The sequence below is a fragment of the Rasamsonia byssochlamydoides genome (genome assembly GCF_041956645.1).
Source record: "Rasamsonia byssochlamydoides strain NRRL 3658 unplaced genomic scaffold VTN77scaffold_34, whole genome shotgun sequence".
Taxonomy (NCBI): Eukaryota; Fungi; Ascomycota; class Eurotiomycetes; order Eurotiales; family Trichocomaceae; genus Rasamsonia; species Rasamsonia byssochlamydoides.
The window spans coordinates 133,087-155,161 of NW_027192417.1; the positions used below are offsets into that span (position 1 = coordinate 133,087).

General features: G+C 50.7%; 5 protein-coding genes across 5 annotated transcripts; 3 read left to right on the plus strand and 2 right to left on the minus strand.

Annotated features, from left to right (window-relative positions):
• Positions 1–61: 61 nt before the first annotated feature.
• Positions 62–14,888, plus strand: VTN77DRAFT_4844 (uncharacterized protein; the record flags this gene model as incomplete). Its single annotated transcript, XM_069420948.1, has 2 exons — positions 62–8,032; positions 8,082–14,888. 2 exons carry the CDS (start codon positions 62–64, stop codon positions 14,886–14,888), a joined length of 14,778 nt encoding a protein of 4,925 aa, XP_069277411.1.
• A 515-nt stretch (positions 14,889–15,403) lies between these two features.
• VTN77DRAFT_4845 (uncharacterized protein) lies at positions 15,404–16,729 on the minus strand (the record flags this gene model as incomplete). The annotated part of the gene is made up of 1 exon (XM_069420949.1): positions 15,404–16,729. One exon carries the CDS (start codon positions 16,727–16,729, stop codon positions 15,404–15,406), a length of 1,326 nt encoding a protein of 441 aa, XP_069277412.1.
• Positions 16,730–17,120: 391 nt separating this feature from the next.
• On the plus strand, positions 17,121–18,266 carry VTN77DRAFT_4846 (uncharacterized protein; the record flags this gene model as incomplete). The annotated part of the gene is made up of 1 exon (XM_069420950.1): positions 17,121–18,266. The coding sequence occupies one exon, from the start codon at positions 17,121–17,123 to the stop codon at positions 18,264–18,266; it is 1,146 nt and encodes a 381-aa protein (XP_069277413.1).
• Positions 18,267–19,172: 906 nt separating this feature from the next.
• Positions 19,173–20,443, minus strand: VTN77DRAFT_4847 (uncharacterized protein; the record flags this gene model as incomplete). The annotated part of the gene is made up of 6 exons (XM_069420951.1): positions 19,173–19,607; positions 19,664–19,924; positions 19,974–20,055; positions 20,108–20,178; positions 20,245–20,268; positions 20,342–20,443. The coding sequence occupies 6 exons, from the start codon at positions 20,441–20,443 to the stop codon at positions 19,173–19,175; spliced, it is 975 nt and encodes a 324-aa protein (XP_069277414.1).
• Positions 20,444–21,035: 592 nt separating this feature from the next.
• VTN77DRAFT_4848 (uncharacterized protein) lies at positions 21,036–21,463 on the plus strand (the record flags this gene model as incomplete). Its single annotated transcript, XM_069420952.1, has 2 exons — positions 21,036–21,173; positions 21,242–21,463. 2 exons carry the CDS (start codon positions 21,036–21,038, stop codon positions 21,461–21,463), a joined length of 360 nt encoding a protein of 119 aa, XP_069277415.1.
• Between the last annotated feature and the right edge of the window lie 612 nt (positions 21,464–22,075).

Below are 22,075 nucleotides of genomic sequence, written 5' to 3' on the forward strand. Positions count from 1 at the left end.
CAAAACTATCAAAAAAGTTTCCCGCAGCGATTTGAGATCCATCGATCTCTGCCAGAAATCAATGAAGAGCTTCCCCCCGGCGGTAGGCGCCAATATGGATGGCAGTCCTGCCTATGAGGGGACTCTTGCAGAGTCCCAGATATTGCGCCAGCTTCCAAGGGATCTTGCGGAGCTCATTCGCAGCGCTTCTGGGGCTCAGTTTTTAGATGCGCTCGCGCTTGCGGCGCTGGAGCCCAATTGTACAGAATGGGTGTTTTCATCCTACGAGCCCCTTTTTGTGGATTTGGCAGCTAGGTGGCTTTCTTTGGATCCCAAGATCCATCAGCTTCGAGTTATTTCGGCATTCTCTCGAATTTTGCCCTTTGCGCCCTTTCTCCGATCATTCGCTAGCAACTGTGTCGCGGCTCAAGATGGACCTTTAACTGCATTGGCCACTTCTAGGGAGTTAAGACTTATCGACCTGGACGATGTTACGATTCGGACACTGCTGCTCGCAGTATTTCGGCTATTTTCTTTCGACCTAGAGACGTTCTCAAACACCGTACCGCCGCTTCAACTTCAATCATTGTTCCAGCACTCCGACCGATGCGTGCGCTACTTGGCGATCCGCTGTTTCTGCTTATACATGCATGCGGCAGACGCAGCCACAGAGAAGATGCTGCAAGCTCATATCGATGATGGGCCCATTGAGGGAGAATGGGAGGGCATCACCATTGACTACAGGCTTGTCGGGCTGTGGGAAGAACGACGGTGGCAAACCCTTGACAAGCAGCTTCAGCGGAGACGGAGTTTGCTCTCCGCCGAGGATGCGCTGAGTCAAGTAGAGAAATTCAGGGACCACTTGACAGCTCGTACTTCTGACATTGGTGGAGTCCTTGTTCCGAAAGTGCGATGGGAAGCGCATAGTGCTGAATCTGTTCTTGTGAAGACTCCCACGGTCGTGCACAATCTTCAGAAGATTGCAAAAGCACTGCTGCAGCCCAAACCACTTCTCTTGGTTGGATTGCCAAATTCTGGGAAAACTTCCCTGGTCAATGATGTTGCGAAAACCATAGGCCAAGGGTCATCTATGGTCACACTTCATCTGAACGAGCAGACCGATGCAAAGAGTCTGCTTGGGATGTATGCGACATCCCCTATGACTGGAACTTTTGCTTGGCAGCCTGGAGTGTTGACCAAAGCCGCGAGAGAGGGCCGGTGGATATTGATCGAAGACCTTGACCGGGCTCCCTCAGAAGTCATTGGACTCATGCTTCCTATTATTGAGAAGGGCGAACTGATTATCCCAAGTAGGAAAGAACGGATCAAATGCGCCGATGGGTTTAGAATCATTGCAACCATGAAGTCTTCGCTCAACAATAAAGGAGAGGAAATTGCTCCCAGTCATGGTTTACTGGGCATTAGGCTCTGGGAGAGAATCCAGATCAACTCGCTGCCTTTGAATGAGATTCGCGACGTAATCAGTCAAAAGTATCCTTTGCTGTCGTCGCAAGTGCCAATGCTAATGGATGTTTATGACCGACTCTGCTCCGCTTTTCACAGCAGTCTCGCGGTGAGAAGCTCTCAGGGGAGGACACCGGGCTTCCGTGACCTCATTACGCTATGCAACAGATTACATCGGAGGCTTCAGCGTTTGGGTGCAAAGACTGGCAACGAAGCGACTCCTGAAAGTGTCCAGGATGAAATATTTCTGGATGCTGTTGATGTCTTCCTTCGTTATCTTCCCGACAGAGCTCTCTGCAACAAGCTATCGTCCGTTGTGGCAGAAGCGCTCCAAATATCGCCTCAAAGAGCAGAGTTCTGCCTTCACGAACGCACCCCTCCATACGCAGATCGCGACAGCAACTTTGTCGTTGGAAGAGAGTCTTGCAAGAAAATGAAGGTTTCCAAGATGGCTAAACAGAAATTCTCGGAAAGCTCCTCTCGGTTTGCTCCCACAAGAGCTGCTCTGAAAACCATGGAGCAGATTGCGGCAGCCGTGCAAGTTGCGGAGCCTGTCTTGCTTGTCGGAGAAACCGGCATTGGTAAAACGGCTGTCATCCAACAACTGGCGAGTTTGATGCGTCAGAAACTCACCGTGGTCAATCTTTCACAACAGAGTGAAAGCACCGACCTCCTTGGAGGCTTCAGACCTGTCAATCTTCGCTCAATGGCTGTTCCTCTGCTGGATGAATTTAACCAGCTATTCGAGCAGACGTTTTCGGCGAAAAAGAACCAAAAGTTTCTTTCATCTGTGGCAAAGAGCGTCACTGCAGGAAACTGGCCTCGGTTGGTCAATCTTTGGCATGAAGCCGTTCGCATGGCACAAAGTGTTTTTCGCGTGTCTCAAGACGCCAGTCAACAGCAGACAGGCAGCGAGGAACAGCCGTCAAAGAAGAGAAAGTTGGACTCGCCAAAGTACGTAGCTCTGCGTGAAAAGTGGGAGACCTTTGCCGCCCAATTGAGAAATTTTGAGGCACAAGCAACCCGAGGGGACTCGAAATTTGCCTTTGCCTTCGTCCAGGGAAAGATCGTACGGGCGCTAAGAAACGGCGAATGGGTCTTGTTAGACGAGATCAATTTGGCTACCCCCGATATATTGGAAAATATCGCCAGTCTCCTTCATCATGGCGACGAGGGCCGTCCTTCCGTACTGCTCTCGGAAGCCGGAGATGTTGAGAGAGTCTATGGGCATCCGGACTTCCGCATATTTGGAGCTATGAATCCCGCTACCGATGCAGGGAAAAGAGACTTGGCTCCTGGGCTACGCTCTCGGTTTACAGAAATTTACGTCCATTCGCCAGATAGCGATTTCGATGATCTGCTTGGTCTGATACAGACTTATCTAGGAGATTTGACGATCAGTGACCTCCGCTTGCCATCAGACCTTGCTCATCTATACCTGGAAACGAAGAAGTTAGGCACGGAGAATAGACTTACCGACGGAGCTGGACAGCGGCCACACTTCAGCATTCGTACGCTAGTGCGAACTCTCATGTACATCGTCGATCATGTACATGTGTACGGGATTCGACGGGCTGCGTACGAGGGCTTCTGCATGAGCTTTTTGACACTTTTAAGTCAGGAGTCGGAGAAGTTAGTCGCACCTCTCATTGAAAAGTATCTATTCGGCACCGCCAAAAATGCGAGGTCGCTTCTCGGTCAGACTCCTAGACCGCCTAATGATGGTCATGAGTATGTGCAATTCAAGCACTACTGGATGAGGAAGGGTCCCTTCACCCCAGAAAAGCAGCCTCATTATATCATTACTCCATTCATTGAAAAGAACCTGAAAAATCTACTAAGAGCAAGCTCGACCCGGCGATTTCCGATTCTGCTGCAAGGACCGACCTCTGCGGGGAAGACCAGCATGGTCGAATATCTGGCAAAGATCTCCGGAAATAAATTCGTTCGCATCAACAATCATGACCACACGGATTTACAAGAATACCTGGGTTCTTACGTGTCCACCGACGACGGGACATTACGCTATCAGGAAGGTATACTCGTGGAGGCACTGAGGCATGGATATTGGATTGTCCTCGACGAGCTCAACCTGGCACCTTCAGACGTGTTAGAGGCTCTAAATCGCCTTCTGGACGACAACCGAGAATTGTTTCTGCCGGAAACGCAGGAAGTCATTCATCCGCACCCGAACTTTATGCTCTTCGCCACGCAAAACCCTGCTGGTCTGTATGGCGGAAGAAAAGTCTTGTCGCGTGCTTTTAGGAATCGGTTCCTTGAATTGCACTTTGATGACATCCCCGAAGACGAATTGGAGTTTATCCTTAAGGAAAGAAGTCAGATCGCACCTTCTTTCTGTACCAGAATTGTTTCTGTTTACAAGAAGCTTTCTTTGTTAAGGCAGACTACCAGGCTCTTTGAGCAAAAGAATAGCTTCGCTACCCTGCGTGATCTCTTTCGATGGGCCCTTCGTCGGGCCGATGATCGCGAGCAATTGGCCATTAATGGGTTCATGCTCCTTGCAGAAAGAGTTCGCAATCCGCAGGAAAGAGAAGCCGTCAAGAAGGTTATAGAAGACGTGATGCGGGTCCGCATCGATGAAGATGCCATTTACAGCTCATCCGAGCTGGAGAAACGTATGCATAATCACAGTCTGCCAACCGGGATCGTTTGGACAAAAGCAATGAGGCGTCTCTTCATCTTAATTTCACAGGCAATCGAGAACAACGAACCAGTGCTTCTAGTTGGTGAAACTGGCTGTGGAAAAACCCAGATTTGCCAGGCAGTGGCAGATATCCATGGCAAGGAGCTCTTCACAGTCAACGCCCATGTCAATCTAGAGACTGGTGATCTGATAGGTGCCCAAAGACCGCTAAGGAATCGGTCTGCAATCGAAAAGCAGCTGCTGGACGATCTGCGAGCACTTATGCGGGATCTTCCGGGACTGGGAGAAAATATCGAAGAAAAATCTCTGGATATGCTGAAAGAGATGTTTTCTCAAATGAGTCCAGAGCAAGTGAAAGCAAGTGATCCGGAACTATTGAGACGGATTAATACGAATATGGCGCGGTCTCATGCCCTGTTCGAGTGGTCTGACGGAAGTCTCGTAACGGCTATGAAAACCGGCCAGTATTTCCTTCTCGACGAAGTTTCTCTCGCCGATGACTCCGTTCTTGAGAGGCTTAATAGCGTCCTTGAACCACACAGATCGCTTCTCCTTGCCGAAAAAGGTCCCATTGATCCGTTAGTAGTGGCAAAGGAGGGATTCCAGTTTCTCGCGACAATGAACCCCGGTGGTGACTACGGCAAAAGAGAACTGTCAGCGGCACTGAGAAATCGTCTTACTGAGATATGGGTTCCACAGCTATCAGAAGACGAGGATATTTTACCAATTCTGACGGCGAAATTGACCTTAGGGGATGCGAATTACGCGAAGGCGATGCTAGAATTCGCGAAATGGTTCAAGAAAACCTTTCAAAGTTCCTCAGCTACCTCTGTCTCAATTCGTGATCTCCTCGCATGGGTGGAATTCGTTAACAAATGCCCAATCTCTGACCCCGAGTTTGCACTCATACACGGTGCAGCCATGGTTTTTGTCGACACGCTAGGCGCCAATCCTTCGGCAATGCTCTCCATGGCACCAGATAGCATTGGAAGGAACCGTGACGCCTGTCTTCAAAAGCTGAGTGAACTATTTGGGTTCGACGCCTCCCGCATCTATTACCAGCCTGCCACTGTTTCGGCAACAGATGGATATCTTTGTGTGGGACCTTTCAAGCTCCCAGTGTGTGCGGAATCTGCCCCTGACCCTCAGTTTGTCATGGACGCCCCTACGACCGTGGCCAATTCTGTTCGAATTGCCCGAGGTCTACAAACATCGAAACCAATACTCCTCGAGGGTAGTCCTGGCGTTGGAAAAACCACATTAGTGGCATCTCTAGCTCGAGCACTTGGGAAGCCTCTTACTCGAATCAATCTCTCGGAGCAAACTGATCTCACTGATCTATTTGGATCGGACGTACCAGTAGAAGGCGGTGAAGTTGGACAGTTCGCTTGGAGAGATGCACCATTCTTGCAGGCAATGCAACGCGGACATTGGGTATTGCTGGATGAGATGAATCTGGCCTCCCAGTCTGTGCTTGAGGGACTGAATTCCTGCCTGGACCATAGACAACAGGTTTATGTCGCTGAGCTGGACCAGACCTTCAAACGACATCCTGATTTCGTTCTTTTTGCCGCCCAAAATCCACATCACCAGGGAGGCGGCAGAAAGGGTCTTCCTGCTTCGTTTGTGAATCGCTTTACAGTCGTATATGCCGATTCATTTAGCGACACAGACTTGAAGAAAATCTGCGCAAAACTCTTTCCAGGCAGCCCTCCTGAGCAAACTGCAAAGCTTGTGGACTTCATTTCATTGTTGAATACAACTATCACTCAAGACCGAGAGCTAGGAGCTGTTGGCGGGCCTTGGGAAATTAACCTCCGTGATATCTCAAGATGGCTCCAACTGGCAGATCGCGGTCGTGTCCAGATTCCTAGTGGCCACTTCCTCGACACCATCATTACCCAAAGATTTCGCACGGCGGAGGATAGACATCTGATCTCTCAACTTTATAAGCGAACATTTGGAGAGCTACCGCCAGATAAGTCCTACTATCATGATCTGACCACGCATAACTTCCAAGTTGGATTTGGATTTATGCAGAGAGATCTCGTTCTTCAACATCTCCTTGAACCACAATTGAAGATTCTCCCGAACGATCTTCCCATCCTGGAGTCACTCATTCTTTGCATAGAGAAAGCATGGCCAAGCATTCTAGTAGGACCGTCTGGATGTGGCAAGACAACCACGCTCCGCAAACTTGCAGCTCTCAATGGTGCTCAACTAGTTGAACTAGCTCTGAGTGCTGATACCGACACAATGGATTTGATTGGCGGCTTTGAGCAAATCGACCATCGGAGAAAGATCTTGTCACTTGCTAAAGACTTGGAGTTGTTACTTCATGGCCACATCATTACCGCTCTTTCTTCCGGAAAGTCTTCCGAACTGACATCCGACCTCCTTCAAGTTTATCAGCTCTGTCAAAACGCGGACGTCTCCTTGGACGGGTTGCTCTCCTCAATTACTATGTTAAGGTCGAGTTACCCTGATCTAGATGTTGAAGACTTCCTTCGTCGGTGCAATGTCCTAGTGGAAGTGTCGAGGGATTTGAATAAGGTCGGCTTCGAATGGACAGAGGGTGCTCTCACCGAAGCTATCCAACGTGGCTATTGGGTTGTTCTCGACAACGCAAACTTATGTAACGCTTCCGTCCTTGATCGGCTCAATTCCCTAATGGAGCCCAATGGTTACCTTGTTTTGAACGAGCAGAGGACAGAGGATGGCTCTGCAAGGGTGATCGTACCTCATCCGAATTTCAGGTTATTCTTAACGATGGATCCTCGAAACGGGGAGTTATCTCGTGCTATGCGAAACAGATCCGTCGAGATATGTTTCTTGCCGCAGGCCACGGATGACCATAGTCGTCAATCAGTCGGACCTTCTTATACTTGCCAGTCTCTCTTATACCGCCTACGCCATATCTGGAATTCTAATCCAAATACGGTTGCAGAGGATATCCGCGATGCGTCTTTTGAGCTTCGTCTAGATCATCTGGCGATGCCGGACCTGGCACGATTTCAGGATTCGATTCGAAATTTCGTTTCACGTCATTCGGATAAACCTTTGTTGGAGAATCTCCTTCCTGCGATCTCCAGATATGTCGCGGTGATGGAAGAAAACTCTCAATGGAAATTGCTGGAAGGCCTCAGCCCCAACCGCCATGGCCAGCTTGTTCATCCTCTTGTCAATGAACCGCTGTTTTTCGTTGAAACGGCTTCTATAGATCAACTGATTATCGTCGCCTATTTGCAAGAACTCAAGCTCAATCTGCGTCATATGCAACAGAGTCTGGCTCGAGCAAATGAAAATGCGCAGTGTCTCAAGCCTTCTCAAATGACTAGATTGGAACGATCGTTGGCCTCTGGGAGAATACCGGCCTTGATGAAAGACTCAACACAGCCTGTCGGTTCGTTCCTGATCGATTGCAGTCGGGCTCTTTACCAGTTTATTCAAGATCTGGATGGTGCCATTTCTCTATCCTTTGACTCTCTTTCGGCTCTGAGAGCTATTTCCAGGTTCTGTTGGGATATCTTTGCAGCCACGCAAGCCAGGGAGATGGACGAGGGAGAGTTTCAGACCTATCTGCAAATTGGCCAGGATATCCACTCTTCAGCCCTCAAGCAAGGATCGCTCTTGAAACCTCTGGCTTCCTACTTCGCCCAATTCCTTGCCAGATTCCAGTCAACCTGGGCTTTGACTACGGGATTAAGCATGCAGAGGATCTGGGACTCCTGGAGACCAATAACCTGTGTCGACCACGACCAATTGAAGTGTCTCGTCGATCTTGAAGAGGTCGTATCGGAATTCACTACTGTTGCTCTCCAAACGCGGCTTGACTTGGCCCAACTTAGTCGGGTGCGGCAATCCTTGATCGATGCGCAGAATTCAGTCCTTCGGAACGGGGCAGATGGCAATCTTCTAGTGCCGGTAAGTAATTTCTATCTCTTGTACCGAATCTGTTACTCATTGCTATCAGGGCTTGAAGCAACAAGTTGGAGAGCTTGCCTCGGCTGTAGACCTCTACGACTCGAGCCTGCGTCCTCATTTCTTCGATGTCTTCGAGACACTTTGTCAATACCACGACTTGCCCGCCATCTGGTCTCAGAACCGATACATCGACAACCCAATTCTGAATGGCACTCTACCGTTACTTGCAGGTCGGCCAGCACACCCACCAGACGCCTCTGACCTCGGGTCTCGGATTCCGCATGCTCTGCAAAAGCTGGCGTTGTATAGTGGTTCTGAAGCGCTTTCAAACATTGTGTCTCCTTGGAATGGGAACTTCTCTCTCTCTTTGCTGGAGAAATTGGCGCTCGTCGGTGACGTAACGCTTGGCCGGCTTGAATTCCTGGAGACCGAAGAGCATGTTCTAAGTCAAGCTCTTGCGCTGAGTTCTCAAGAAATTGCTCTTGATCAGATCGGACTTCTCCTCAGGGCCTTTTCGAGAGTCTGCCTGGAAGTCGTGGAGCTCCACCGAGACTTTTTGAAACCAGAACACTTTGAGCTTGCTGCGCATGCCCTCCGGACAGTCGAGGAAAAGGGATGCTATGACGGTCCACCAGTGCCGCAACTTCTGACAAGCGAGTCTCTGCCAACCCACCATTACTTCAGGGAATTTGTTGATGGCCTCTCGAGGTGCCTGCAGGCATTAACGACGAGAGGGACATTCTCTGATAGGAATGTATATGAAGTGGGTCGTGTTTCCATCGAATTGGCAGTGATTTGCCTCCGCCTCTTCGTCCCTGACAAACCATGCGATCCGTCTCTTGGCTTAGTTATCCAGCGGAGACGTCATGCGCAGCAAGTTTTTGAGCTTGCTGCTAGGGACAAGGCCCTTATGACATTTGAGGTTGAATTCTCTGGCCAGGCTGTCAACCTACGTCGCCGTTTGATACAGAAGGAGCTGCAGGAACTCGGATCAGAACCCCCAGCCTCTCCTGTGACTCGCCCGAGCCAGTCTCAATTAATGCAGCTGCAAGGCGAGTTCTCTAATTTAATCAACTCGGTCTTGAATAGGAGACCAGAGAATTATGGAGCTGCAGAGTTCCGGGAATATGGAGGCCTTCTACATGACAATATTCAACAGATATGTCGTCGTCTCCGGTTAAACTTCAGGACATATGACGACATAACGATACTTGTTAGCCGATTCCTCCAAATGCTGGGCCTTGGGATTTCACTTGTCTTGGGCGCGGCTCCAGACTCCTTGGACATCACGTCTGTGCAGGCAATTAGCGAGAGGACCCCATTCCTCGGCGGCAGGCAGCATCCACTGTCAAGTTCAGAGACAAGAAAACGGGAATCAGTCCTGAAAGTTCCTACGGATGTGAAATTTCAGGAACTTTCAGTCTTGGTGGCGGCACATAGCGCAGACCTATCGACACTACACGCGCCTGGCGGTCTTCACGCTCTCAGACGCGTCCTCGAATTCTTCCACCATATCTGGAAGACACAGCTGAGAGAAGAACAGAAAGAAGAGGCCCAGAGGTCCTCTCTATATCGTTACAAGGGCTCTTTCGAGGACAACGAAGAAGCAGATGAAGCTGAGTTCCGCAAACTGTTCCCAACCTACGAAGATGCTGTCGCCGAAGAAGAAAAGGAAGAATCGCGTATTGACCCGAAGTCTGTCTCTGTTAAATTGTCAAGACTCCATGCTGCCATCTTTGAACCGGGAGATGCGCAGACAAGGATGCGAGCGCTTATCACTGATTCCACGCGTCTGCTCGGGTCTGTTTGGTCCAACAACAAATCTTCATCGCCAACAGGTCTGCCGCCGAAAGCCCATCTTCCAGGCATCCTTCTCGCACTCGAGGATGAGATGAAGAAATTCGGGAAAGCTCCGTCTAGAAGCTATAATTTCTACACGGATGCAAACATCTCCGAAGCAAAGAAACTTGTCTCGCTGGTTCACTCGGTGCGGTCTCGTTTCCTCCAGCTCCAAGCGGCCTGGCCGGAACATGCGGCTATCCACGACGTTCTTGTCTGCTGCCAGGAGGTTCTCCAATTTAGGCACGTGGAGCCCGTTGCCAAGTTCTTGACAAAGGTGGAAAAGCTTCACGCCCTCGTTCACGAATGGCAGCTCGTGGCAAGCAAAGAATATTCGGCTGCCTCTGTCTACGACGGTCTGACGGCTCTGATCATCAGCTGGAGGCGCCTGGAACTATCGACGTGGGCGAAGTTGCTGGACATGGAAAAGGAGAAATGTGAGGAGGACGTGAGCTCCTGGTGGTTCGTCGCATACGAGGTGTTGTTGGCGGGCCCTTTGCACATGGTAGAAGCGGGAGAAGACATTACGGGCTATACACAAGATACCATTTCCACGCTCGAAAGTTTCTTCCAGTCGACAACCATGGGTCAGTTCAGCCCTCGTCTGCGGCTGGTAGGATCCTTCAAATCGCTCCTGCAGCTATACGCAGAGGGATCTCCGGCTCTGAACCGTCTTGTCGCTGCTCTCGAGAACTTCTTACAGTACTATCGGCAGTTTGAACCTGTCATTTCGGAGTCCCTCGAGGAGGGCAGACAGTCTCTCGAAAAGGAAATCAAGCAACAGATTCAGCTTGCAAGCTGGAAGGACACCAACATTACTGCTCTCCGAGAAAGTGCAAGACGGTCACACTATAAACTCTTCAAGCTTGTCCGGAAATACAGAGAACTGCTTGCGCAGCCCACGGAGACGCTTCTGCAGCAGGGTATGCCCGATATGCAGGAAGCAGCAGTGCATCCTGCTACAAACGGGGTACCGTCGGAAAGGTCGTCAGCAGCATCTGCAGAAGCGCTTGCAATGTGCCAACAGCATGACAAGACGTGGAATAGCAGAGCTCCCAGATTCAGAGATCCCGAGGCCACGGCGATGAACATGTCGCGTGTTTACGGCGGCTCGCTGACCGAGTTTGACGTTTCGTCGCAGCTTGATAATTTAATGACAGACGTTATTGAAAGCATCAAAGACTTCAAATCTCGGACTCCAAAGACCTTGACTGAAGAAAACAAAGAGACCGTGCAACACCTCAAGACGCAAAAACGCCGGTTTTACGCAGAAACCTTGCGACAACTGCATTTTATGGGCGTTAAGCGGAACGTCAGCACAGTTCTTCAAGAAGAACAGGCCACTAACTCTCAAGTCCTTGCGACTACGTCGAGTCTTTCATGCGACAATACCTCTGCGTCTGTGAAGGCGAAAAGTGCAGACTCGTATTTCCACAGGTTTCTGGATCTCCTCCCTCGTGTCCGACAAGCTTCGCGAGAACATTCCGAGGATCTCAACCCTGTCGAGGTTACAAGGAGCGCGGGTTCCGCTGAAGGTCTGCTCTTATTGATTAGGAAACAGAGAGACGTCATTTCTCCTGCTCTTCGCGACGCAGCAACTCTCAGGTCAACGTCTCTAAGGATGAGGAACCTCTGGGCCTGTGGAGCGCAGTCTCTCCGCCAGGAGCGAGTTTCACGAACGGAGGAGAAACAGGACATGACCAGGCACATGGCTTGGGTGGCACCAATTGTCGGAGTAGGCATTGAAGTCATAGAGATTCATTCGAAATTTTCTGGGACCGACTCCTCAGCCATCTTAGAGGGATTGCGGACATGGAAAGACCGTCTGTACCAGTTGAAGGAATCGTTAGCTGGTCTTCCTGAGCTCCCGGCAGGCATCTCTTCACAAACTTCAGCTGGTGTCATGGAGAAGGCAGTCGATTCCCTCCGTCAGCTGAGCGCCGACGTGACAAAATGGAACAAGCAACGTCCTGACTTGTCCTTTGTCCTTGAGCAAATAGCTTCCTGGGCGGATTTCAAGGCAAACACTAGTCCAGCACCAACGCATACGAACTCCAAATTGACACTTGATGACCTGAACGAGGAGTTCCTGTCAGCGGTGGACAAAATTCTGGTCGCTCTCCAGGGTGTCAGGAATTCACTTAGTACTTTGCCGTCGTCGACAGAAGATAAAGATTGGCTCGCCCAGACCGATTCCGTCTTCACAAAAGCCCTCAAGGAGCTACATATTTCGGAAATTGCCATGTCTTTTGATTCAGTCCTTGGAAAACTTCAATTTCTTCAAAATGGCTCCAGACCTACACTTGCTTTGGCCTCTGCAATTATAACAAGCTTGGTTCCAATTGTGGAGCAGCATCAGGCCATATGCGAGGACTTAATAGGTCGTTTCCTCTCTGTGCATCGGGAGATTTGCAAGATGTCCTATGTTCTTGCAAAGTCATTCACCCAGGTGGCATCAGAAGGCTTCTGTAGCCCCGTTGAAGAATCAAACGAGGAGGGCGCAGCTGGTAAAGTTGAAAGCGGAACCGGACTCGGGGAAGGGGAAGGCGCTGAGGACATCAGTAAAGACGTTCAGGACGATGAAGACTTGACCGAACTTGCCCAACAGCAGAATCCTGAGCAATCTAAACAGGATATGGAGAAATCTGGAGACGCCGTCAACATGGATCAAGAAGATCTTGAAGGCGAGGAGTATGACCAGGACGGAGATGACAAGGAAGAAGACGAGAATGAGAGTGGCTCGGAAGGGGAAGAGGATGATGAGATCGATGAAGAGGTGGGCAGTGTTGACAGTCTTGACCCCACAGCGGTGGATGAGAAACTGTGGGATGGCTCCCACAGTGAAGAGCAGAAAGAGACAGAAAACGAAGAGGGAAAGGGTGTATCTGACTCTGACCAACAAGCTGCTGCAAATGATAAACAAAAGGGTCAGAAGCAAGAAGAAGGTGAAGAACAGGGGAACGAAGAGGAAGAAGAGGATGAAGAGGCTCCCGAGGATGAGGGCGAAGCTGTTGGGCGAGAGGAGATGGACGTCACCGATCCACATGCAAGAGAGGAACAAACTCTCGACCTTCCGGAGGAGATGCAGCTAGATGGTGACGAAAAGGACGATGCGGGATCAGACATGGATGATGGAATGGACGATCTTTCCGATCTGGGACCGGACCTTGACGAAGAGCAAGCTCAACAAGCCCAAGATGAGACAATGGATGATGCTGAATCTGCGTCACACCCAGAGGATGCCAATATGGAAGACAACGAGGAAGGAGATGCTGCAGAAGCGGATGACGGGAAAGAGGCCGAAAAGCCTGGAGAGGAAGAGCCAGCTGCTGAGGAAGAGGCTGAACAGCAGGATATCATGCGAACCCAGCGTGACGATAATGATGCTGATGGAAACGATGTTGCCCCGAGCGAAGCAGTATCCGGCGGCCAAGGTGTTGATCAAGACCTCAATGAGGAAAAGGGCACATCAGGTGATGCACAACAGCAAGGCGGTTCCAAGGACGCAGGTGCCCAGATGGAGGAGCCAAATGGTGCTACAGAAGACGGACAAGATCGACAGAAGGCTGACAATACATCTGGTGGCGCTGGCGAGCAGGAGGAGCAACAAGATCCACAGTCACAGGCTTTCAAAAAATTGGGAGATGTTCTTGAGCAGTGGCATCGTCGTCAACGGGAAATCATGAATTCCTCGAGGAAGTCAGATTCCCAGACACTACCACCGGATACCGACATGGCCGATGCCGACTTCGAGCACTTAGCGGATGAGGACGATGTTGCTGATACACAAGCTCTGGGACAGGCTAGCGAAGAGCAGGCAAAGGCTTTGGACCAGAAGAAGGCCGTAGAATCGGAGACCACGGCTGCTGATAATGAGCACTTGCCAGATGTCACCGAGGACAGCAAAGATCCGTTGGCGGACCAAAAGGCACCGGATGACGTTCAAATGGAGCAGGAGCCAACAGACGATATCAGTGCTCAAACGGGCACGAGTTTTGCCGGAAACACTGCCCAGATTGGCGAGCCTTACAATGAAAACAATGGTCTGCCGCCGACCAATGAAGCCTTGGACGAAGTCGACTCACATCTTGCTGCAATTCATCTGTCCTCAACCCTCGCACCGCGGACTTCCCCCGAGGAGGCGAGGAGACTCTGGTCTCATTATGAGTCAGCCACAAACGATCTCTCGCTATCCCTGACGGAGCAGCTTCGTTTGATTCTGGCCCCAACACTCGCCACAAAGCTTCGAGGGGACTTCCGGACCGGCAAACGTCTAAACATCAAGAGAATCATCCCGTATATCGCTTCGCAGTACAAGCGGGACAAGATCTGGATGCGCCGTTCGATTCCTTCCAAGCGAAACTACCAGGTCATGCTTGCCGTTGACGACAGCAAGTCCATGCAGGAAAGCGGCAGCGGTCAACTAGCCTTTGAGACGCTCGCGCTGGTCGCACGCAGTCTCAGCATGCTGGAAGTGGGCGATCTGTGCATCGTGGGCTTTGGCGACGAAGAGCATGTCCGCGTCGCGCACGAGTTCGGCAAGCCTTTCTCCTCCGAGGCCGGGATCCAGGTCTTCCAGCAATTCAGCTATCAGCAGACCGGCACAAACGTCCGGAAACTAGTCGCCGACTCGATCGCTCTCTTCCGCGAAGCCCGCGCGCGGCGATCATCGGCAGGCAATAACGCCGCTGACCTGTGGCAGCTGGAGCTGATCATCTCCGACGGCATCTGCGAAGACCACGACACCATCCGTCGCCTGGTCCGCCAAGCGCAGGAAGAACGCATCATGATCGTCTTCATCATCCTCGACGCGGCAAAGGGCAGTTCGATCCTGGATCTGACGCAGGCGAGCTTCGAGCCCGACGACACCGGGGAGATGAAGCTGAAGATGAAGAGGTATCTCGAGGGATTTCCTTTTTCGTATTATCTGGTTGTTCGCGATGTGCGGGAGTTACCGGCGGTATTGGCTATGGCGTTGAAACAGTGGTTTGCGGAGGTTGTTGAAGTTTCATCCTAGAAGTCTATATCCTTTTTTTTTCTCTTCTTGGTACTGTTTATTTCATGGAACTCTCTCAGTTATGATGAAGGGTTTGTTTGTTAGACTAGAGTGGGTTTCTGTGTATATGATTTGGATGTCCATATACATGTACCATTTCTCGTTTTATATGTATTTGGAATCTGTCATGCGTGTTGCGATGAAAATCGACCAAGAATGTGTCTATTAATACCTATATTCCCAATACAAAGATAAGTTTTCCAGAACTACTATATTAATCAGGTCGACGTTGGTGCTAGTATCAGCCTGCAACATCTACATGATGGAAAAAGGGCGATCAGTACAACCTTGGTACTTAATGGAATTGATGCATAGCTAAAGTTTCCGGAGTAAGTAAGTCTAATTACCCCAAATACCTTCCATAGGCAGAATTAAGAGAACATGCAAGTAAATGGGTATACATCATTACTTGTACAGCAAAACTCGGCCGATCATCGTGCCCTGCAATAGTCATCATATCACAACTACCATCACGATTACCATCCATATTTGGAGCCAGCCTCTTTCTTGTTCCTCCGCCCCGCCGCAAAGCTCTCCTCCAGCGCCTCGCGTTGCGAGGTAGCCACCTGCACCAGCTGGCGCAGGGTGTGCTTGCCGGGAGCGATGGGACGAACAGCTTTGTGCTGTGCGGCAGCGATCTCCTCCGCCGAAGTTCTCGAGAGGAGTTCCTGATTCGCGGCGTACTCGGCGTCCGTCTCGAAAGTGAGGACGCGCGATTTGGCCGCGTCGGGATTGCGCCCCATTAACTGGCGGCGCTGTGAGCGGGAGAGATTCAGGTCGTCGGCGATGGTGTCGAGGGTTGGTTGAGTGGTCGTCGCTGCGGAGGAAGAAGGTGCCGCCGTTTGTGTTTGTTGCTCGTAGGTATCGAGTGATGAGGACTCTGGCTGAGGACCGGGTGCTGCGTCGGAATCCGGAGGGTTATAGAGTAGAGATTCATACTCCCCAGACGATGACTGAGCTGGACCTTGGGCATTATCTGAGGGGGTTGTAGAAGTCTCTTCGCTAGAGAATGAAAACAGACTGATCTTTGGTTTTGGAGGGGCTGCAGAGGCAGCGTTCGATGGACCTGGCGATGCTGCTGCTGATTCCTTCCTTTTCTGCTCCACTCCGTCTGCTGCTGCGGCTCGTGAAGCTGCAATCATCGATGGCGACTTCTTTTTCGGCGGATTGCGTGCGACGGAAAGCGGCTTAAACATCATAGCATTGCCCTTCTTCTTGTAGTCTTCCTCCTTCAATAGTCCCGAGTCATTACCTCCATTATCCCGGAGACTTCCCGGTTTAGGTATTGTACTGTCGTCCTGATTTCCACCAGCAGCAGGCCCCGTGCTCTCACTGAGAGCTTGCTCCTGCCGCATCTCGGCATCTGCCTGGCGGTCAAACCCAGGAGTAGCGCCCGTCTTCAGACTAAAGACTTTGCGAGTGGCGCCAGCACCAGTGTTTTTGTCTTGAGCATCTTTACTCGCTGCCGCTGCTGCATTTTGGGCGGTGCGCTTCGGTGGAGGCAGCATAGAATTGAACCCGGCAAACAGGCCCCCTCCATTCGTCCTGGGCTTCTTCCGTGCCGGGCCACCGTCTTCATCTTCGTTAATTCCATCATCTGGCTTGATCTCCGGGAGGGCGACGCGGATCTTGCGAGGATTTCCGCGGTCGACGAGTGACGAGAAGCCGGGGGCAGGTTTGGAGGGCTTGAACGTGTCGGCAGAGACGGTAGATTCCTTCTTTGCAGTGACGGGATGAGGACCCTGAATCTGGTTCTCTTCTGAGTCTGAACCCTCAGAGTCGGAGTAGGAAACGAGCGCCATTGTGGCTGTAACAGGCTGGGGAAGTGGATGATGGGGTCCTGCCTGTCTGGTTGAAATTATATCATCGGCCGTTGAGATTTGAATCGGAATCCCGCATTTGCCACGGGATCCCGCACGGACCTTGCGGAGTTTTAAGGTTGCCATCAATCAATCAAATCAATCAAATCAATCATGAAATACTCCATCATGCACGCCTGCTTTTAATGGATATCGTGTCAAAGTCAGGATTAAATTCTTTTCAACTCATTAATTGACTATTTCCTCCAACACACCTGCAGTTCACTTCTGGCAGAGACAAAAGCATGATGTCACGCGACGGTCCCAACTAAGCCACCGATGGCAGCTCTCCTCAAAAGATCGACAGTCTGCCTCTTGAACAGCGGTATTGAACATGGACTCTGCTACCACAAACGGTAGCAGTCGCAGCAAGACAGAAGACGATCTGCCAGCTTCATCTGTGCCCAAAGAAAGCAACCCAGCTGAGCAGGATGAATACGCGCGTTCGCGGCATGGCAAGTTCCGCTTCAAATCATCCAAGACCAGATTGAAGCGTGACGGGTCGCCATCTTCTTTTTCGCATCGACATTCGGACCGAGATGATCAGCATCGGCACAGTCACCGTCGACATCGTCACCACCACCATGGACACCACCACCACCGCTCCACAAAACGTCGCAAAACCGAGTCCTCCCCGCCATCTCCTCCCTCACTGCACAACCCACCTCTGTCTCCAAACACCGCTTTCCGCGAGTCTCTCTTCGACGCCTTGGCAGACGATGAGGGCGCCGCTTTTTGGGAATCGGTCTACGGACAACCTATCCACACCTACGCGGTACCGTCCGTGCCGAAGGGGCCCGACGGCGAGCTCGAGCGGATGACAGACGAGGAATACGCGGAGTACGTGCGGGCGCGGATGTGGGAGCGAACGCACGAGGGAATGATGGAAGAGCGGGAGCGACTCCGAAGGGAAAAAACAAAGGAAAAGATGCGCGCGGAGAACGAGCGCCGACGAGCCGAAGAACGGCTGGCATTCGAGAGAGCGATGGAGGAGAGTCTGCGACGGGGGCAGGAGAGAAGACGAGCAAAAGCCTGGGAGGCCGCGTGGGAGGAGTATCAGCGGAGCTGGGAAGAGCTCAATGCTGCGGTGGCGGCCAAGGAGGCTGCTGCTGCTACTGACGCTGCCACCGGTCCCGAGAATGAGAATAAGAAACCATTTCTCATCCGCAACCACCTCTTCTGGCCCGTCGAGTCCGGGAAAAGGCGAGACATCTCACGCGAGGCCGTGGCGGAGTTTATGCGTCATGCCCCTGCTGCTGCTGCTGCTGCTGCTGCTGCTGCTGCTTCTGCTTCTGTGGACATCGTCGCCACGCTCAAAACCGAGCGTGTTCGGTGGCATCCCGACAAGATGCTTCACCGGTACGGGTCGCTGGGCCTAAGCAATGAACCGGCACTGATACGCAGTGTCACGGAGGTTTTTCAGATCCTGGATCAGTTGTGGATCGAGGAGAGGGAGAAGGCAGGACGGCAGAAGACATAGACAAGAATCATCGAGCAGAAGCTGGCTCTGGTCGAATTCGTCACCTTTTTTTTTCTGATCTATACGTTTACTAGTAGTTATACGGACTATCCATGATTCTTTCAGGAGTGCAGTCAGTCATGATGGTCATGATGATAGAGCAGCATTTCGGCGCTACGGTTGGTAACTTGGTGGTGTGGTATGGTTAGGTATGATGTTACAGTACATAGGGCTATAGATTTAGAGATATTTATTGATACCCCCATAGTTATTTCTTGAATGAATCAAGGAAAGATGGTTTCTATTTAACTCGGCAAAAGCGCCCAGAAAGGAAAATATAATATATTGATTGCATTTCATTTTAAGTATATATAGGTCAGGTAAAGTGAGGGTTTGGTGCTCACCAGCAGGTCACATTATTATTAGGCATGTATGATGGGTTGAAAATTCGACAATTCTAGGTAACAATAACTTATGTTACCTAGTAAGTAGTAAGACAAAAAAGTATATAATAATGATAGACTATCTGCTAGTACAGCACAACTCCCATTTTCACTCTGTCTGCTTCATGTGCTAACAACCTTTATATATACACTTTCTCTGTAGCTGAACTGAATCGAACCTTCTTGCTACTATCAACCCACTTGACTCCCCTAAAGTTAATCTGTAATCTGCAATATAGCCACAGGTGATGCTCCCCATGCGATGCTGACTCAAACTGCCAGTCGGACCAAAATACTTTTGTAAAATATAGAGAAGGAAATCATATCATCACTTTTTCCTCTTCTTGCAAAGACTTTGTTCGTGACTATGACGGAAGAAGGAAAGAGACAGCAGCTGCAGGACGCTAGAAAAACAGACGATGATGACGACGATGATGAAATATGCGAACACGACAAAAGACAAAAGATGAAAACCTGCCAAACTTCAGAATCGCGACGACCGCTTGCTCGTCCGATAGATGGTCCAACCAACATATGTGCCCCCGATAGCCCCAAGGAACATAAACACCTTGAAAAAGAACCAACCCCAGCTGCCACCCTTTTTCTCGAAGGAGGCCTTGCGGCCACGGCCACTCGAAGCCAACCCGGCGTCTCCACGGCCCGGGCTGTTGCCGATGTTGTACAGGTTGTTCGTCGTGACCGAGATGATGTCCTGGTTGTCGCTCACCTCCCCTGTTTCACCGGAGAAGCCGAGATAGGTAACCGAGGGGAGGGCAATATTGTGCTCGTCTGCCTTCAGCGTGAAGCAGTTCGTCCATGACCCATCAGACTTGTACTGCAGGTCAAGAGTGAGGTATTTGTCCTGGAAGTAGGTCAGGCGTGCTTTGGTAGGAACCGATGCGTCCCGGAGACCGCGAGCCTAGTGGAGAGTCAGAAAGGTCCCATGGCGACCGAAAGAGTAACCACTGAGCGTACCGAACAGCCTGCGATTTCATTTGCCTTTCCATCGTGTGCCTGGTCATACGTTGTCTGACCGTCACCCATCATGGCCATCACGTACGGAAACGCCACACCCGGCCGGTTATTCTTATACGTGTCGAAGAAGATACCCAAGCCTTCGAACCGGTCTGTCGACCCGAAAACGGGACCCTGAGTGGCGCGCTCCTTCGTGAGCCACAGGGCAAAGCCGTCTCCGTGCAAATGCCCCGTTCCGTGGAGTTTGAACTCAAACTCGATCTACGAGTGTCAGCTTCGAACGCATGTGCAATTCCCAGCTGGTACACACCTCCCAATTCGTTGCGATGAGGGGAACGCGAGAAAAGATCCATCCTTGTTGCGAAGGCCGGTTCGAGGTTAGACGGATATACCTAGATGCTGTTCAGCAGGTGACCGACACAGGACTGAAGAGTTGTAGCATACTTGTCCGTGCGTATGATGGTATCCCCGCCGAAATCCCACCATCTGCTGTGCATGTCGGAATCCAAGTAGGGCTGTGGATAATCCGTCGTCTGTTAATTGAACCATTCTCTCGTGCTAATGTCTAAGAATGATCGTACCGGAGAAAGGCAATGAGTCCGTAGCTAATCAGGCCAGAAGCAAGTAACATTATGTTAGTGAGGACATTCTGAGAACATTAGAACGGACTGTGCTTACAGGGATGGACTTGATATCAGAATCGCCCTCATAGGCATTGACATGCCCGATGACGGCCAAAACGGCCAAGCACAAATACGTTGAGAACTGAGGCAGCCACATCTTGAGTCGTTTGTGTCGCTGTAGGAAAAGAAATATAAAAGTGTCGCGAAAGAAGGAACGAATGAACAGTAGAATATGTAGCGAGAGCGGGGGCCGAAACCGAAGAGTACAGTACAAAAGACAGAGAAGGAAAGGGCTCGCGCGGGCGAGGTAAACGGCGGTAAGTAAACAGCTGTTGTAGCTAGAAGAAGAAGAAGAAGAAGAAGTCTATAGCCGGGAGTTAATCTGGTGCCACCGAGACATCAGCAGCTCCCGGACATTATTCCCGGAGATCGAAGAAAGGAAGGACAGGGAGTGGAAGGTTGAGGCTGAAAGGTGTCTTCAAGCTGCGGACAATAAAGTAATAAGGAACGGAGCTATCTAACATCCAGGTGTCCACATCGGTCATGCTGTGGCGCAGCGCCAGTCCAGCCACAGCAGCTCTCGTACCTCCGCAGATCTTTCGCGGATCTTTTATTTCGCTAGCTGTGAACTCATTCACGTTGTTCAATCAATTGTGATCACAAAATAGAAGATAGAAGATATTCCTCTTCTCTTTCGAAAGAATCTACTAACTCTCTTTTTCTGTTTACCCTCCTATAAAGATTCCAACATGCCTCTCTTCGGCGGTAGCTCTTCGTCCTCCGGCACCTCCGCGCCGACCGATACCACCTCCGCAGACCTGAAGACGGCCCTGATGCAGCAAGTGCAGGCCGAAGCCGCCGTGAACAACGCCCGGGCCCTGATAGGCGTACGAACACAGCCCCTGTCGATTTGTATATATGGGCATGTTGTGATCTGATCTAACACTTTCCGTAGAAAATTAACGAGAACTGCTTCGAGCGCTGCATCCCGAATCCCGGCTCCTCCCTCTCCTCGCAGGAGTCCACGTGTCTGTCGCAGTGCATGGAGAAGTACATCTCGATGTGGAACACCACCAGTCGGGCATACATCGCGCGCCTCGGTCAGGAGAGCAAGAAGATGGGCGGTGGAATGGATGCCGCGACCTTGAGCACCCTCGCCACGCCATCCTCAACCTAAGATGAATGATTCAACGACAATCGTCTCGGCAGATCAGATGATTATGGGGGAAAACAAAGGGTCAATGTCTAAGGCGTATCGGGATGACTCAGGATCTATACAGCTACCTACCTGGTCCAGGATTGATTGATTGGACTGGGTTATTGTGTCATTTCAGTACTTGTATAACTATTTGTGTATAACGTTGGGGAGGCTATGGGCTGAAGGCTGAATACCAATGGTTAATGTTTCTTTTTGCTCTTACGACAAAACAAGACAAAAGTTGTCATGGTCCATTATAGAAGGAAAGGATGATGTGAACATCGCATGAACTCACTCAATATGTCAGATATTTTCCAATGGTGGACTTCCATAGACGAATATAGTAGAACTTATTTAATATACACGAGAAAAAAAAAAGGGGAGGGGGGGGGGGGGGGGGGGGGGAAGGGAGAAAAAGAAGAAAAGAAACCAGGATGACGTCGCAACTTGTACTGCACATACGCAGGCGATTAGATACTACAGGTACTAGTAATGAGAAAGTCACGTCTCTGGCAAGTAAATGGTCCCCACGATACGCCAGGTCAGGGCTCGATATGCAAATAGAATATATGAGGTATTCATTAACTGAGC